The 18,037-nt window shown below is 42.3% G+C and overlaps 1 protein-coding gene across 1 annotated transcript; it reads left to right on the top strand.

The window, feature by feature from the left end:
- The first annotated feature begins 286 nt into the window (after positions 1–286).
- LOC117397256 (somatolactin) lies at positions 287–3,077 on the top strand. The gene is made up of 5 exons (XM_033995985.3): positions 287–338; positions 946–1,136; positions 1,790–1,903; positions 2,271–2,450; positions 2,729–3,077. Exons 1-5 carry the CDS (start codon positions 323–325, stop codon positions 2,924–2,926), a joined length of 699 nt encoding a protein of 232 aa, XP_033851876.3. The 5' UTR covers positions 287–322; the 3' UTR covers positions 2,927–3,077.
- The last annotated feature ends 14,960 nt before the right edge of the window (positions 3,078–18,037 follow it).

The following is an 18,037-nucleotide window of genomic DNA, read 5'->3' as shown; positions in this document are numbered from 1 at the left end:
TTGCGTTCCCACAAGTTTCCCGACATGACTTATTCAGTGCTTCATGCAGATGGCTGGCTTATCACTCACCCGACCCCTACATGCCCCACCACACAGATCAAGGAAGATGTCATGCATATCCAGAGTAAAGGTTGTCCACACCTCAGTACATCTCATCTTACCCGTGCATGCATAATTGCAAGTAGTTCTCATCCATTGTAGGTGTTGGTGTTGGATTAGTCATGGGGTAGTGAGGATTTATAAAAGGGATTGGGGGTAACATGCAGAAAATAAGACCTCAATTCAGAAGATAGGAAGAAGTCCGGTCTCTAAACGCAGCAGAATGCAGAAGGTGAAAGGTACATCAATTGCAGAGCGAAATAATTTGGTCTTTTTGTCAGTATATTTTGCATCTACACTGCTAGGTAGAGTTGGGGCTGCATCCATTAACTTACCAAGAGGATCCTAGGAAGTTAGTAAATGCATGTTTTACTGTTTGGTTTTAGTGAAGGTAAAATAACGTTCGGTAGCTGGAGATGGAGAAATGAAAATGTAAGGTTTTAGTGCTTATTATGAAGGTACAGGGTGACAGTGATGGAGGGACGAGAATGGAGAGTTCAGCACTTCGTGTTTCAGTCTTCATTGATGTTCTGAAGAATGATTGGGCAGATTGTTTTCCAGAGCTAACTCTTGCAAAGTGCATTTATCAATTTCCTGTGCAGCAGCTTTTGGCTCCCATCTGATACTACCTGAGTGTAGCAATGGGAGTTTCATGTTTCAGATGAGGTCCTGATATCTTTTGGACAGGGAGCAACAGATTGTTTTACACAGGGGTGGCCCTAGCGTTCAAACCACAAACAGATTCCGCTTTCTGTATGTGGTTTGAACGCTAGGGCCACCCCTGTGTAAAACAATGTCTGAAGGCAGTGATGAGTGAGGCTTACCCCGGGCTTGTTTTGCTCTTAGTATTGCAGGTGTGTGCCTGGGTGCTGTTGCTCTGGCGATTCTGGGGGGTGCTCGGGTACCCGCTGGACTGTAAGGATGAACAGGGCAAAGTCATCAGCTGCATCTCCATCTCCCTGGAGAAACTCCTGGACCGGGTCATCCAGCATGCAGAACTCATATACCACGTCTCCGAGGAGTCCTGCACCCTCTTCGTGAGTACTGCTGGAGTCCGAAGGATTTCTGCCTATTAAGAAAGGCTCTCAACCTAGAATTCCCCGTTACAAATATCAGCTCTGCAGACTACTTAAGCATCAATGTCCAACGCATGTTAGGCAGTTTACTGCGGTGACAGTAAGGTCAAAAGTTCAGTCATCTGCAGGTAGTGACCGCTGTAGAAGATATTAATATTATTATAAATCGAATGCATATGACTACATTTTCAAAATGAGTTCTTAGGTTATATTTTGGACCAGATAGCTTGGGCTTCTTGAAATGTATGCCACCTTTTAAAGCGAGTTTGGAGATTGTGAAACTGCTTGTTTTTAAATGCTCTGCTCTACTGACTGTTTTAGTGTAGTGTTGAATGTGATTGTGGAATATTTCATCTTTAAGGGTCTGTGACAGTCGCTACCCTGACAGTGGTGAAGTAGCACCCAAACATTTGACTCAATGAAACATTTAGGAATGAGATCAAACAGAGAGGCTGATGTTCTCCTATCAAGTTCCAGCAAATTATTTATGCTTGGTAAAGTCTATTTGCTGGATTTGTAAGCCGTTTGTAATTGCATTTAATCAACAAGAAACGTAAATCCTCTGTGTGATCAAAAGATGCATTCATTGCTTCATGTCATTGTTGTATCTCCAGGAAGAAATGTTTGTCCCCGTTTCAATGCGTACCCAGCAGAACCGGGCCAGTAACACATGCATTACCAAAGCCTTCCCCATCCCTGGATCCAAAAGTGAAATACAGAAGATATCGGTAAGCAGCTGGGATAACAAAGTATTAATACATGCATAGTTGCAATGCAATGGCATGCTTAATTACAAAGTGTTGCTTCTTTCATAAATGCACTGAAATTACTCATAAGCAGTAATTACAATGCAATAACTATGTAAACAAGTTAAAATACAGTGTAATTACAGTGTAGTTAGACACCTGATGTAGCGTTATCCAAAAGTCTAATAATGTATTAGTCATTTGTTTATTCAAACCTGATTGTGTGACATTAACGTTTGTGCGTCATGGTGCACAATTTGCAAAGAATATAAATTATCAGTGCATGCATTTGGGTTTCCCGGATGTGCCTTTTGCTTGTGTTGATTATCTGTTGCCTCACCTCCTGCAGGACAAGTGGCTGCTGCACTCTGTGCTGATGCTGGTCCAGAGCTGGATTGAACCCCTGGTCTACCTGCAGAAGACTCTTGATCGCTATGACGATGCTCCTGATACCATCCTCAACAAAACCAAGTGGGTCACCAACAAGCTGTCCAGCCTGGAGCAAGGCATCGTGGAGCTTATTAGAAAGGTAGGCACCAAATGGTATCAATGTCTTTAGACCTAAAAGTGCATGCTTTTCTTTTTTTGTCCTAAAAGTAAGATGAAGCTGTTTGCACAAACAGTATCAAACAATTTAGCACAATGTCAAGTCCATGCGTCAGCCTTCTGATGTGCTTGTTTGTAACATAACATTATGCAATTAAAAACTGCATTTAATATAGAGGTGGCTATTTAGCTTCAATTCGGTATGTTTGGGGGTTCTGGATTCGGCTTTGTGCACATGTCTGCTGCTTGTCTTTTTGATAGATGCTGGATGAAGGCTTGCTGGCCGTTGAGCACCAGCAGACTCTGACGAGGTTCGACGTGCAGCCCGAGGTGGTGGAGTCGATCCTGAGGGACTACACGGTGCTCACCTGCTTCAAGAAGGACGCCCACAAGATGGAGGTCTTCCTCAAGCTGCTCAAGTGCCGTCACACAGACAAGATGAGCTGCTACATCTCCTAACAGCAGCCCAGCCCTCCTCTGTGTGAGCCGCCAAACTGGTGTAGCCCCCAACTCACTGCCTTCAAACCAGCCCTGTGGTTAAATACATGTCATATAAATGGATAGCTGTTGTAATGATATGCCTGTAGATTACATAAGCACAGTTTCTTAATCAGTTCTTCTTTGTCTGTTTCTTTGTTTGTCTGATAAGCGAGTCATTGAAATGTTTTTAAATTTGTCACACAGCAGCCTCAGCCCAGACTGGCTTTTACCATCTGCCAATGCCAGCTTCACTTTTTATAAAAGAAAAGAAACCTGCCATTATCTATAACTTATTTATAACTCCAATATCTCGCAATTTACCATCGGCATACATTTACATTGATGTCGTTATTTTGTTGTCAAATATTAAACCTTCAATTCAAAACTTGGATCAGATCATGTTTAAGGAGCCCCATTTCGTCTTTTTGATGTGACTGATACATCAGTAGGAAGAATGATATAAGCTGTACGCAATTTATACCCACAGCAGGTAAACATCCCCAGCCAGCAAAGGATGTTCAGTACAATAAGAAGCTCAGAGAACTATTGTACTATTGTCTTTAGTTTTTTTTTTCTTTTAATATTATTATTATTCTTATTATTATTATTATTATTATTATTATTATTATTATTATTATTATTATAAAGATATTGTTGTTGTATATTTAGTGGTACAAGCAACCATTTGAGTTATTAATGTCAGTACAAATCGCTCAACGATACATCAACAGGTTTCAGTATCCTGTCCCCCTAAAGAGAATTCTAACCTTTAAGAAATCAAATAGGCACATCGGAGTGCAATGTTACTGACCCTAAAATCTGGTCACTGTCTGTTAATCGCCCTGTGTAATGTGTATCGGTTTTTGAAAAGGGTTTAATAATGAGGGCCCAACTAGTCGAGGAATGTCGAGGTCCTAAAAGAACACAGCTGATGCTGTCAGTGACGAGCAGTGATGGAAGAAGACAGCTGCAGAGGCAGGTTAAAAGCAAAAGAGCTGCAGCACTAGCTCCAGTAGATCAGAGTCTTTAAATAGTCACTGAACCATTACAGCTATGGAACTTCGGCTATATAGAACCATTACAGGTATGGAACTTCGGCTATATAGAACCATTACAGCTATGGAACTTCGGCTATATAGAACCATTACAGCTATGGAACTTCGGCTATATCGAACCATTACAGCTATGGAACTTCGGCTATATAGAACCAGTACAGCTATGGAACTTCGGCTATATAAAACCATTACAGCTATGGAACTTCGGCTATATAAAACCATTACAGCTATGGAACTTTGGCTATATATAAATTGTAATTGCTGAATACAAATTGTCATACGATTATTTGCCCACTGGTAATGTTTAAATTGCACTATTACCTTGGTTTAATAACCGCTGGCACAGCATCAGCACAGAGGTAATCGGCCTGGGTAATTGTTACTGTGGTAGTAAACTAGACATTAATTACACAGCAGTGTTAATAGCTACTGTCTACTGTAGTTCCCCCTGCGGCTGATACAAGTAATAAAATAGACTCCTTTTTTTTTTTTTTTTTTATTACTATGGCAACCTTAAATTTCTGTTATTAATTTAAACATCTACTCCCCCGCCACGCTTTCAAAGCTGTTCTATACAGTGCTTTCTATTGAACCATTTTCACCTCTTTGCAGTAGCACTTGGAGTATATCCACACATGCAGTGCCTGATGGTGATGTCACATGACGTTGTATTACCAATGTATTTGTAAGATTAACCAGATGGCATCCATGCTGAGGTCCCGCACAGCATGGCTTAAATACCCACTTATATGAAAACGTAGCTTTAGAGAGCTTGAAGGTAGTATAAATGTACCAAACAAAAATAAATAAAAAATGTATTTTATGATTTGCATTGCTGAATGTTAATACATTATGTTACAAGCTTCATACATCTCTGCATGTGGACTGGGTGACTCTTATATTTTGCGCTGCAGTTTTCCATTTCTGCCAACAGATGGCAGCAAAGTTCTTTTTTATGGTCACTAAAAGTGTGCTAGCAATGCAGAAACTGTTACCACAGCTTTAAGAGAAGAGGTGTGGAAAACATTCGGATAATCCAAGAAGTCAACACATTCTCGAAATAAAAAGGAGTCAATTCATATGATAAAACATCCTCATAAACCTTTAAATAGAATTTTCATACCAAGCTTTTTATACCGAGGATTAAGATACTGTTACTGAAAAAAAAAGGTTTGGTTGTTTTCTATTTTCAGGAAGGAAGGCAGGAATGAAAGGAAGGAGACAGTATCAGTGCCTCTTCTTTATTGGTGCTTTTCCTGTAATTCTCTTCCCCTTCTCTCGATATCCCTCTGCTCCAGGTGTCTGAGGCAATCCCGTATCTCTGCTCTGATCGCCTGGGATGCAGGATGTGGGGACGGGGTAGAGTGTCAGTGTTGTCAGCTTTCACTTCCTGTGACTTAATCAGTTCATCATGGGGCCCGGGCGAGAGGCCTGAGGTAGGCCCCAAACCTGCTGACATCACCCAGGGACCAGTCAAACTAGTCCCGTCAATATTCCCTACCAGCTTTGCTGGCTCTGCAGTCCTATTAAACAGAAATCTGCCCTGCGTGAGGAGCCAGGGGAATTGGAGGACAGGATGATTTCATAGTCTAACTATGATTACCTGAGGAAAAAAATCCCACAACAGGGATGGAGCTTAAGCGAGCCTGCGATAAAAGCGAGAGAGAGAGAGAGAGAGAGAGAGAGAGGGAGAGGGAGAGGGAGAGGGAGAGGGAGAGGGAGAGAGAGAGGGAGAGAGAGAGAGAGATGGAGAGGGAGAGGGAGAGGGAGAGGGAGAGGGAGAGAGAGAGAGAGAGAGAGAGAGAGAGAGAGAGAGAGAGACTGATTTGCTATGTAGTTCTGAGAATACTGGACTTGTAGCTCTGTCAGCCTTCCTTTGATACAGCAATCACAGTGCCTGCAAACTAACACTGATCTCAGTTGTTTAGGAGCTTTGCAGTCCGGGTCGTTTTTAACTTGGCTTCTCTGGAATAATGAAGCATTCACAAAGAATGTGGACCTTGATCCGCTTCTCCAATATCTCATCAGAGTGTATTCCATCAGTTACACTGAGGCAGAAAAGTGTCCCTCAGTTTATAATTCAACTGAGTCCAGCATGAGACTCAGTCAATGTGAGCTCAGTCACCATATAGTGTAGATTACCAGAAAAACATCCTCCGTCATCTACCATAGAGACCTGAGCTGTCACAAACTCAGAACATAAATGGGAAAAAACATTAAACATTTGGGTTAAAGGGGCTGGTCCTTAACCCCCCCCCCCCCCCCCCCTCTACTTTCCCAGGGGGTTCCTCGTGAGGGAGCTGTGTTATATGTGTCAGTTGAGTTAAGGTCAAAGGACAGAGGTCAGGTCTCCCCTAACTGTTCCAATGTGTGCCCAAATATCTAACTGCCCCACCAGGTTGTAATTGGGGCATCAGATTTCACAAGGGGGGGTGGGGCGGGCATTTCAAATAAACACCACACTGGCCTCTACTTTGGGGAGCAGTTCACAGTTCAGATTTCAGAGTATGAACTGGGTAGGAAATATGGAACAGTTGACACTTTGTGGCTTGCTATGCTTTATGAATTAAACAGTATGCTTAGAGTATGTGCAAAGTCCAGTATGTAGAAAATAGGTGAAAAATGAATATTATTTAAGACTTTTGGTATTCCAGTAATTCCTATAACACACTGTAACAACCAACGTCAGATAGAGTGACTTACAGATGTTGAAAAAAAAAAACAAACGTGTCAATTTTAAGGTGATCGAACTAAAATGAGGAAGTGGGCTAATGAAGCAGATGAGGAATTCAAATTAGAAAATGGGTTAAAAATATATACATAAGTAGTGTGCATGATACAAATTCTGAATTCTAAAAAAAACTTCTGTCTTGCTTTCTTCTGTCATAGTTTGCATAGAGATGGAATATATGTTTTTTTTTTTAGTATTATTCTGTTAAATAAAAATGCATAACACAGGTGTGCACAAAAGTCCAGTCTTTGTTCTGAGTTCTTTCAGTCCAGATTGTCTCGTTGTCTCAGTCGTGTTTAAATTGTTTAATTTAATGGTAAAGTACATAAAGAACACTATTAAAGCAAAGCACATATATGCTGTAGGCAGACAGACATACACTGTATGGATGAATATAAGATAGAAAGCTATATGTTCTTGCTGTGGCCTTGCTGGGTAGGAGGGTGATTTATTAAGCAGGGTCTTGTCCTTTCGTGTTTGTAAATCTCATGGATGTTTCCTAATTTATATTTACAGCCAACCATTTTTTACTTGCCAAAGAAAAAAAAAACTGTCTGTCCAGCAAGGCAAGGGCGAGACCCCCTCAGGGGTGTCTCTCTGACCCCCAGACCCAGCACCACAGCCCTAAACCAGGGTCTGAGTGATAACAAACCCCCTGACACAGCTTTCAAAGAGAGAGAGAGAGAGAGAGAGAGAGAGAGAGAGAGAGAGAGAGAGAGAGGGAGAGAGAGAGAGAGAGAGAGAGAGAGAGAGAGAGAGAGAGAGAGAGAGAGAAATAATAATAATAACAATACCTCATCAGATCAAACACTTGGAAAAACAAAGGATGGTTTCTTTACAGTTATCAGGAACTCAAACAGGTATTAATGTATTACCCAACAAGGTAATTAAACTACAACTAAATATGCAAAATCCAAAACCGTGAATAGAAATGAGACATCTGTTCAAATGAAAGGGAGATTTCAAAAATGATATCTGTGCATTTGTTTGTTCTGCTTTGTGTTCTGTGTAATTATAGCACATCGTTTTTCTTTCAACTGTTTACCATAATGCGAAACATGTAAATAACCCAAAACCAATGGCTGACTTTTATATCATTCAGAAAACCACAAGCCTACAAGAATCATGAAAGAAATAATCTTCAAGAGTTCCAACGTTCACAAACCACTGCTTGAATTTACTTCAGATGCTAGTCATCCTAATTAAAATAAATGTTTGCAAACTATTTGGATTGCCTGTATTTTTTATTTGCTAGCGTTAGTTAAATGACTTGGTGCCTGAAATGATTTTCACTTGGCTAACATCAATGCCTGAGACTAAACGTTTACCACAGTATTTTTGCAATTTTCCCATGCTTTTCCCATGGTTATACCATGCACTTGCCATAGCTTACCCCGGTTTGCCATGTGTATTAATATGCTTTAGCATACCTCGCTATTCTTTACAATGCTTGCCTATGCTTCACTGTGCTTTCACTGTGCTTTTTTGTACTTTGCTATGCTTTGATAAGGGATGTGTTTCCCGCATGCAAATATTCCTTCACTCACAAGGTTGCTCCGTCACTCCTCATTCAAACACAGAGAGGGGTGAACCTGGGTTACAGTAGCGGGATCCACACAGCTGCTTGCTGTGGTTCGAGAACAGAAAGAGAGAGAGGGTATGTAAAGAAAACAGATGAGACGCACATTCCCATTTTAAAAAGAAAAGAAAAGAAATACACAGGCTGCCGCTGAGTGTGATTCAATGCAATTTCCTCACCGGGGTTTCTAATTATACAACATAATATAAATGTGAATGGGGGGGGGGGGGCTCTTTGTTTGAAAGCCGGGGACCGCTCTGTTTTTGTTAGTTTAGGATACAAGTAAAAATCTCATCTATTTCCTGTGCTACAGGAAGCTCTGCCATAACTTCAAATATAATAATTTCCTCTTTGGAAATAGGGTGATTGTTTGAGAGGACTTTGTTTATTTTCTTTGTTGTTTGTTTTTTCTAGTCGCTGTAAGCGTGTCAACCTTTTCACATCTTAATAAAATGAGTTTGGGAAGGGAGAGTACATATAGCAATAGCCTCAGGTTTAAGCTCATCTCCATTCTTTTCAAACAGAAAGGGGAGGGGGGCGGGGCAGGGGCTGGGGGCTTACATCTCCCTCTCCAGATTGGCTGAAGCACCTCATTAATATTAAGTGTTAAGGACAGGACTGCGGAATCCACAATAATATATATATATATATATATATATATATATATATATATATATAGATAGATAGATAGATAGATAGATAGATAGATAGATAGATAGATAGATAGATAGATAGTTGTAGAAGAAAGTAATTGTTCAATAGAAAACTCACTAATTAGCTACGACGTTTTGATCCTCTGCCTTCTTCAGATAGCATGGTAGAAATAGTTAGGTAGACTGAAATACAAAGGTCAAAAATCCAAATTTCAGTGTTAGATGAAGTGTTTCTGTAAACTCTATGGGGTACTTGTATTAGGGCAGCAGTGTGGAGTAGTGGTTAGGGCTATGGACTCTTGACCTGAGGGTCGTGGGTTCAATCCCAGGTGGGGGACACTGCTGCTGTACCCTTGAGAAATGTACTTTATCAGTAAAAACCCCAAAATCCAACTGTATAAATGGGTAATTGTATATAAAAAATAATGTGATATCTTGTAACAATTGTAAGTTGCCCTGGATAAGGGTGTCTGCTAAGAAATAAATAATAATATTACTTTAGTTAACTGCTATGCATACGTCACTGTATCATTCTGAGGCAGGGAGTGCACCTGTCAAAATGCAAACGCAAGCTTAGGTGGGCTCTTGCTAACACTGACCGTTGCTGTCACACCAATTCTGGGGGATTACTATTATCAGGGCTGGACTGGCTAACCCTCTTTGGACCTGCTAGAGTTTCTATCTACACAAACAGGAGGCAGAGCAGATGAAAGATTTACTCTGTACAGAGACTGATATCATTGCAAAGGCAGACATTACATCACTGATGTGGAGAGCTGCACAAAGGAAACTAAGCACCCAGCAGCCTAGTCAGGCACTGTGTGCACAATCGTACCACATCAAGTTTCCTGGCTATGTATTTATTTTATTATGCATAGGCCTATATGTTTTTTGGTGTTTTTTTTTCAAAGGTTTGGCAGGGCAGCTTCTTGAACTCCCTAGAGTTCACACAAACTGTTTAATATTTGTAAAATTGTAACTGTAACTGAAGAATACAGGCATTGGTGTATTCAATTGCTAAGGATGTAAAGGGTAGGAATGGTATGAAATCAAATGTGTTTGTTGCTTTAGTGAATAACTATTTATACCTCTTTTATATATATATATATGTTTGCCACCTGTTGCCAGAACAGCTCCCTGACTCAAACTGCGACCCTAACTGCCTGCAGAGTTCTGCACCGCAGCCCTCGTGTGTGTCTCCCAGATAAAAACCACAGACAGTAAATCAGTACTGAACGGCAGTCTCCTCACAGGTCTGCCAGGGCAGCCACAGACCTCAGCTCCAGCTGTCCTGAATAACCGTCACCAGGGAACGGTCTGGGCAGCAGAGCCTGAGAACAGGAGTGAGTGTGAATGACAAAAAACAGTCAAGCGAGCGGGGCAGCGATGGCGTCGTGCACTGAGCTTTTAAAGGCTGAGGGCTCTGTTCCCATTCCCCAAGCATGTTCCTTCAGTAACTCAAAAGCAGAATCAAACAGCTCTGAAATAGATTTCCAGGGGACCTAGAGTGAAGGCAGAGAAACGTGACAGATATGGATTTTCCACATTGCCCAAATAAATTAAGCAGAATGCTGTATTTAAAATGTGTGTGTGTGTGTGTGTGTGTGTGTGTGTGTGTGCGTGTGAGTGTGTGTGTGTGTGTGTGTGTGTGTGTGTGTGTGTGTTCTGTAGTGGTTGTTTGTTCAGACTCTACGGTGACTCACATATTGTTTTCGCTGAGCTTTGTCACTCATTGTTAGTCCGAGATCATTTCCTCTTTTCTGAAGGCTAAGGCTAGCCCTCAGCCTCTCTGCCAGGTCATCTAATCAGGGGCGCACAGACCCACAACAGGATGGGAGGGGAACAGGATGGACCACAAGGGGTTAACTCCGCAATGTAGCTCTTCATCTCTCAGCACCAGGCTATGGCCTGCCATTCCCATTCACAGCTTTCACTGGCGTTCTGCGCGAGTGGTGAATGGGCTGAGCACTGCCGAGTGAAATCTGAATTCACAGCTTCTGATACAATCTAGACCACAGCAGACTAAAGCACTTGAGGAGAAAGCATTGCCGCAGTGCCCTGTGTTTACATCCAGCTCAGGTTACATGGGGAATGGGTTCAGAGGGTCTGGTTGTGTGTTTGTCTGTTAGAAGGTGTGTATGTGCCTGTGTTTATGAAAATACATACAAGCACCAGAAAGCAACACCTTTTTCAGTTGACCACCCAGAGGTGTTAGACAGTTTGGCAGAAAAATGTATTCTCGGATGAGAGTTAAAAAAAAGGACCTGTTTCAAACTGTCTAGTGTAGGATATCTTCACTCTACCCCACACACAATGCTGTGATTTAGAGAAATATCTGTATTTAATACACACTTTGTCGATGTACGTGGTTCATCAAACTCTATTATGATTCCTTACAGTTTCTGTACAGTAAGGATTCAACGATGCAACTTAGGGAGGCACTTTACTGGAACCCAGGACATCTGCAAAACAAACACAGCAAGAAGCTCAGACACAAGCAGTATGAAAGAATAATACAGATGTTTCTAATGCATTGTAGGATGATGCAGAGAAAAGATTTCACAGCATGCAGGAGAGTGCACTTCTGTCCGATCGCTGTACAGCACAGGCACAGTCCTGGTTCTTTGAGGGAGGTTCTGTAGTGGGATGAGGTTAGGTGGGAGCACTGAGTTATGATGCAGCCGCTATATATCTATATATATATATATCACCTGTCTGCATCGACATAAAGCAACTCCCCAGGAAATTGCCTAATAACAATAAAACTAGGGTAAATGCAGACCATATTTCAGCGGGCAGAAGTTTGGAAAGATTGCAGTGTAAAGGGGAGCCGGGGGAGTATATGCGAGAGAACCTGGGACACTTGGAACCAATTAAAGAGTGCAGGGCTGCCAGGGTTTTTTTTTATTTCCCCGGCTGCACGCAGGGGGTAACTTCCTTCCAGTTTCTATTTCGGGATGGTTCAGGAGAGCAAGGTGGGAGCAAGGGAGGGGGGCTGCACTCCAATGCTAGCATCTGTACACCGCTGTACTGTACGGCCACATGTATACCCGTAGTCATCTCCAAGTGAGCTTCACATATTTCTATCAATATGAGTGTGTTTATTAGGACCATCATTGGATCGCTTTTTCCAATAATAATAATCATTACAAATGTAATAAATAAGAGAAGCTAAGAGAAAATGTCTTCTGCTGCAGCATCAGTCTGCTTGAGTTAGTGTTAGTGTTGAGCATTTAAATGTCTGGATTGTTGATTTAAAGCTAATTCTGCAGCCCCCAGTAGCAAAACACAGACATCCCTGGTTGACATTATGATCTTGTTCATTTAATTTGAAAATGAATAAAAACTGGGTATGAAGTTAAAAGGAATGTACTAAAAAATAAATAACACAGCTCTTGCTGAGTATAATGGTCTGGCACACCAATGAAAGTTGCATTTGTTCCTCTCATAAACACAACGAGGCTAAGCTCCTGGCCGCCTTCCAGATTTATCCTACCTTCTTAGCAAAAGCTCCTGCTCTCTAATCTATAACAGGCCCAGTCCCTCTGCTCATTTCTCCTGTTCCATCCTGAGTCTAACCTCTGTGGAAATAACAGTGACAATTCCACTGCTCTTGACAGATCTCCGGTGCTATAAATCTAGTATGGCGATCTTATTGTCTGCCACAAGGTGGAGGCAAAGCGCCTTGCATGTCACCCACAGGAAAACAACACATAACAGAAAAGTATTTACAAAACAAACGGTAGCAGACAGGCTTGGTAAGTTATACCATGCACTGTAAGCAAAACAGGTCCTGGTCATTTTTTGCATTATTTGTAATTGCATGTTAGAGTTTTATTTGTTGTAGAATCCACCTAGACTTTTTTTCACTCTAACAGGCCAGCTGGGAAAGATCAGCCCCTTAGCCAGCTTCCCTGCTTCAAACGGCTAAGACACATTGTGTTACTCTACCCGACCTCTCTCACCTCAGAGAGGCCAAGAGTGTCAGAGGGACGCGTGGCTCGGACCTCGGGGACTCTGGGAAGGAGCCGGCAAATCGGCCTTCCTGGGTCCTTTTGGCCTCACAAGCTCATGGCCATTAATATTCAAACTTTTTAGACAGACAAACAAGGGTCAGAGTCTCTTGGGGATAATGGCAGCTCTATAAAAATAAAGCTCTCAGAAAAGAAAAAAAACCTCTCCCGTCTCCCAAGCAGCGCCATTCTGTCAGTGCGTGCATCTGACCCATGGGAGCTTGCAGCGTGAGATGAAAACATTTCGGGTGGAGTCCGGGCCGTGTGTAGGGAATGTTCGAAAGATGAAAGGAGTACCCGACTGCAGAACAACATTCTGTTTAGTGGTCGAAGATGTTTATGATAGATAGAGATACCCCCTGAGCTGTGGCTTAGTCCCTAATGAATAGACCTTTGACTCTGTACCCAGTCCCAGAGACAGGGCTAACCCCATTGAAAAGTGTGCTGTGCTTGGTAGGCAGCCATAGTAAGGTAAGGTATTTCATATTCTTTCCAAGTACAGAGGGGGAGAAAATGATGGCTGTTATGCCGTTGGCTTGACTTAGTGCCTTTATTTTTGAAGCCCATGAATTCTGCAAAGCTAGATACATGCACTGATACTGTAACAGGGCAGTGTTGGGAGACACACTTGTAGTTATTAAGGATTCAGACTTTGCTGGAGAGATAAGGTTCTAAACTGTACACCTCTTTCAAACAAGCCTCTTCTGTGAGGTGGTTGAGACGCACACGTGTGGAATGTATAGTCGCCAGTGTGTGCCCAGCCCAGGTACTCTGTTACTAGTCTCCTTTCTTTCTTTGTCCAGTTGAGCCTTATTAAAAATCAACACTGTAACTTTAAACCCAAGCTTCTACTTCAAATTCACTGCAGGGAGTAGGACGCGAGGGCATGAATGGAAGCTGAGTACAAATTTAGAACGAAGGTAGGAAGCACTTTTTTTACACAGAGAGTTACAAATGCTTGGAATATAGTGACATCTAAAACACTAGGAACAATTCAAAGAAATATTCAGACCTATTTAATTAGATCATCTAAGCAGGTACTAATGCAATGAAGGAGCAAGACTGATGGGCAGAACGTCCTTGTCGTTCCTAAACCTTGCCAATGTTCTCATGTTTTTATGATTAGATTGGAATCTAGTCCAGTCTGCTACTAAGAATCTCCCAGCTACATTGGGGCCGACTTCCCGGGCCCTGAATCTGGGGGCAGTGTCTGCCAGTACCCTTGCCATGTGCTTCTCCGCGTGCAAACATATACAAACACTCGGCAGTTGTTTAGAATCGCACCCACACTTGGGACATCTCCCCGGACCTAATTGCTCCAAATTGCAATTAAACATAAACAGAAAGGGGAGATGGGACGGGTGATACGAAAAGCTGCCCCATTATCTGGCATCGGTCTAATTGTACAAATCATTTATTTGTTTCTGAATTCTGAATATTTCAAAGGGGAGGGGGGGGGGGGCTTGTTTGTGGCTGAGCTCGCTTGCGTAGCTTTGAAGTTCTTGCCAACGTTATAGCAATGTTCTATATTTTTTTTTATTATTTTTTTGCTAAACGTGGAGACTGCCCAACATCTTTGACTAATTGTGTTTATTCATGATTCATAGACATGAAATTAAAATTCTCTGTATTCTTTGGCCTTTGAAAAAATAATGGGGGATGCGGTTTAGTGCCAGTGCAGGTGTTGGTCAGAAGCAGTTTTTTTTTAAAGGAATTACAACAAATGAAAAACCCCATAGATCCTCGCTGTTGTGCACGTCCATTCCCTGTGCATGTGCCCTTTTAACAGCATTTTCTTGTTTTCTGTATGCTATTGGGTGCCATGCTAGGGTAGAGAGGCTGGAGCTGCATTGCCTGGTGTAAGGTAAGTGAAGGATTGCTGCAGAGGAAACAGTGGCCTGCTCCCCTCTCCTGCTAACCAGACACACCCAGGCTGGGCCACAGCTTGGGGTCGTCAGTCTTGTCACTCAGAGAGAGTCCAGGAAATGATCTTCTTCCAGAAGGGAACTGCTGTGAGGTGACCAGTAGCGCAGGGGGGGGGACTTCTGTGGAGACGGAACCGGCCTTTACCAACCACAGCAGCAGTTGGTGAAGGAAACAGCTGGGGGATGAGAGAGCTTGGAGCGCTGTGTTTAAGCCACAGCTTGAAAGAACAGTTTGTCGACATTAATCATCGACCTGCTTATAACACTTCCATTATGAGCCAGCTTGGAACTTTTACAAAAAAAAAAAAAAAAAAAAAGCGTGGCTTGAGTTTACAGTCTATTACACTGAAGAAACTATAGCAGAACCATTAGCGGCCCGCAGCGTTGTCATATTTCTATTGAAACATGATGTGTTACTACAGTGTTATTACAGTGTAGTTAGCAGCACCATCTAAAGTGTTTCCATTCTACTGTTATTGTTATTCCATAAAGAAGGAATGTTTTAGTTTGCACTTCCTGACATGTTGCTCTTCCGTAATATAATGTATGTAGGCCTATATACAAGTCTATACCCACCTGGACTGTCGATCGCAGACGACTGCCTCTTAGGCTTGCACTGTGCGATGATGATGGGTATTATGGGAATGAATTCCTCTGGGGTTGCCAAACTGATGTCTGGCTCCCAGATTGCGGCAGCACAATCTGCTGGTACGCACGAGATCCAGCGCTGGCTGCTGCCTGGCTCCATGGCTCTCTGATCACTTTCCAGATAACGAAACGATCGGCTAATAAATGATAAGGGTTAGGATTAATGACAAACTCCTGGAACAGGTGTTTATAGCTGCGAGATGACATTGCCCACGCCTGCTAGACAGCTGTGGAGGCTGGCAGTCAGCCACGGCTCCCTGGGACTCAATCTCATTCCCCTGGCCCAGAGAACCCACTGGAAATGTGAGATCCCAAGACCTTTACCCCAACAACCCCATAATTCCAGCGTTGCTGTAGTGCTGGACTTCCACCCGCAGGGGTGATTTACTGACCCACTTATGAGTAACATAAAATAAAATGAGGTTCATAAAATATGTTTTAGGACGGCGGTGTTCCTTAGATAATCAAAACAGACCCTCTGGTCACTGTCAGATCCCAACAGTAAAACCTCAAAATCGTATTGAAATAATAAAACAAATCCAGACTTTAGTCTTCAGTCTCATTGCTTTTTGAAGGCCAATCATACAGCACTTTCATTGCCATTAGGGAAGCACGTTATCAGGTAAATGGAGAACCCCCTTGGAACAGCGGAGCCATTCGTTTTTCAGTTAACTCAGAGACGTGACCTCAGTTATTTATTACCCTTGTGTCTGACAACAGAGCTTTTCACTTCATACATGCATGCATATATATTTTCTTTTTTTTTTTTTTTATAGGTTTGCTGCCCGGAAGGGTTATAAATTGCCAATTGAATGATAAGTGAAGTTTAATCTTGGGCACATTTTTATAATCTTCTGATAGTAATAAGAAACACCTGGGCTCAGTATTTATAGAATGATATACAATTTCATTGTGTCTGTCACACAGCTGCTGAAAGTACATCTGGCACAGCCTCAACGCAGACTTGGAGCAGACTGATTGCTTTTTTTTGTTTTTTGTTTTTTCTGGAAAGTTACATGGTGACTAACTCTAGGGATCAGGTCTGTACATTCCATACCCCAAAGTTCTGTAAAACTGGAATCCCTGAGTGGCTCAACTTGTCACAAAGTTGCCAGTTCTTCACTGGGAACTCCACTCTGGTACTCCTGCAGGTTAGAAAAGCCAGTGAGCTTAATACAGACCCTGCAAGGCTGGGGCTGATAACTCGCCGACATCTAATGCTGGGATCGGAGGACAACCACTGACCTTCAGTTCTGCTGAGCTGTTGTGGGGATTGCTGGTGAGAATTGGGGCATTCTGAATTGGGGAGGATAATAATTAGGCACTCAAAAAAAATCTTCGGCATGTATTCAAGGAAAGGACGATTATCAATTCATGGATTCTTCAGGGTCAGAGTAGGGTAAAGCAAACTCCCTTCCCCATTCTCTCGGATGGATCCCGGAGGAGCGTGCGTGTGCTGTTGAAAGAGAAACACTTCATTTGAAAGAGTATTTCTGCCCCCTGAGCACTGTGATACAGCGCTGTGATATGCGGTTGGAATGCCTCCTCTGTCTGCCTGGATCACGCGATGCAGCGCTCCTGCGTAGTGGCTTTGGAAACTCCCAGGGCCATTATCTATTCTGCGCTCCACGAGCCCTGCCTTCAAATCCAGCAAAATCGCTGCCTCTTGTTTAAAGAAAACTCTAAACCGTGTCATTCCTCAACCACTGCTCAGAGAGGCGATTTGACTCTGGGTAGGGACTGACAGGCAAGCAAAGGGGAGGCAGTCACTAAATAGACTGTTTCAGGGGATCACGTTCTGTACAGTACCGAGTCTCCCCTGCTTCTTATTTAAGTTCAGTGCCTGCTTCAATGTGAAGAAAATGGAACAATAGATACAAATCTGTCCTCTGCCTCTGCTTGCCGTACCTATTGCATATTTGTATGCATTTTCGATATGCTATAGTCTATAAAGTGACTAATAGTTATCATTCCTTTCACTATTCTTACCAGTAGGGATATCGATAGTTCTTAACTACCAGTGCAATGGTTTGCCAATGCGGGCTGCTTGCATTTTGCTATCTGATGTCTGGTATAGATAGATTATATTTAGCAGACCCTGATATTGATGTGAAACAGCCAACTTAAACTTCATTGTATAAGATAGTTTGTATGTGATGCAAATGACGTCGTATTAAGATTAACTATACTGTTACATTTTAGTTCTTTAGCTATTTATCTATATGTAATGGAAACTTGTATTAGTTTGTTGTGGAAGGGCGTGTTCATCTTTCAAAAGGTTAAAAGAAAACCAAACAGACAAACCTTTTTGCCAGTGCCTTCTTCACTGCGCACTAGCCGAAACGTTACAGTACACAGGGCCATATTTTCTAAGCATTTACTCCAAGACAGGGCTTAAGAGACCACTCATTATTTTACTTGGTTGCTTGATTCTGGTTTTGTCAAATTAAAAGAAGTGTTTTCACCTTTCAAAACCAGCAGTCGGT

The sequence above is a fragment of the Acipenser ruthenus genome, chromosome 40 (genome assembly GCF_902713425.1).
Source record: "Acipenser ruthenus chromosome 40, fAciRut3.2 maternal haplotype, whole genome shotgun sequence".
Classification (NCBI taxonomy): Eukaryota; Metazoa; Chordata; class Actinopteri; order Acipenseriformes; family Acipenseridae; genus Acipenser; species Acipenser ruthenus.
Note: the sequence above shows the minus strand (reverse complement) of the source record. Positions and strands in the feature narration are given on the sequence as shown.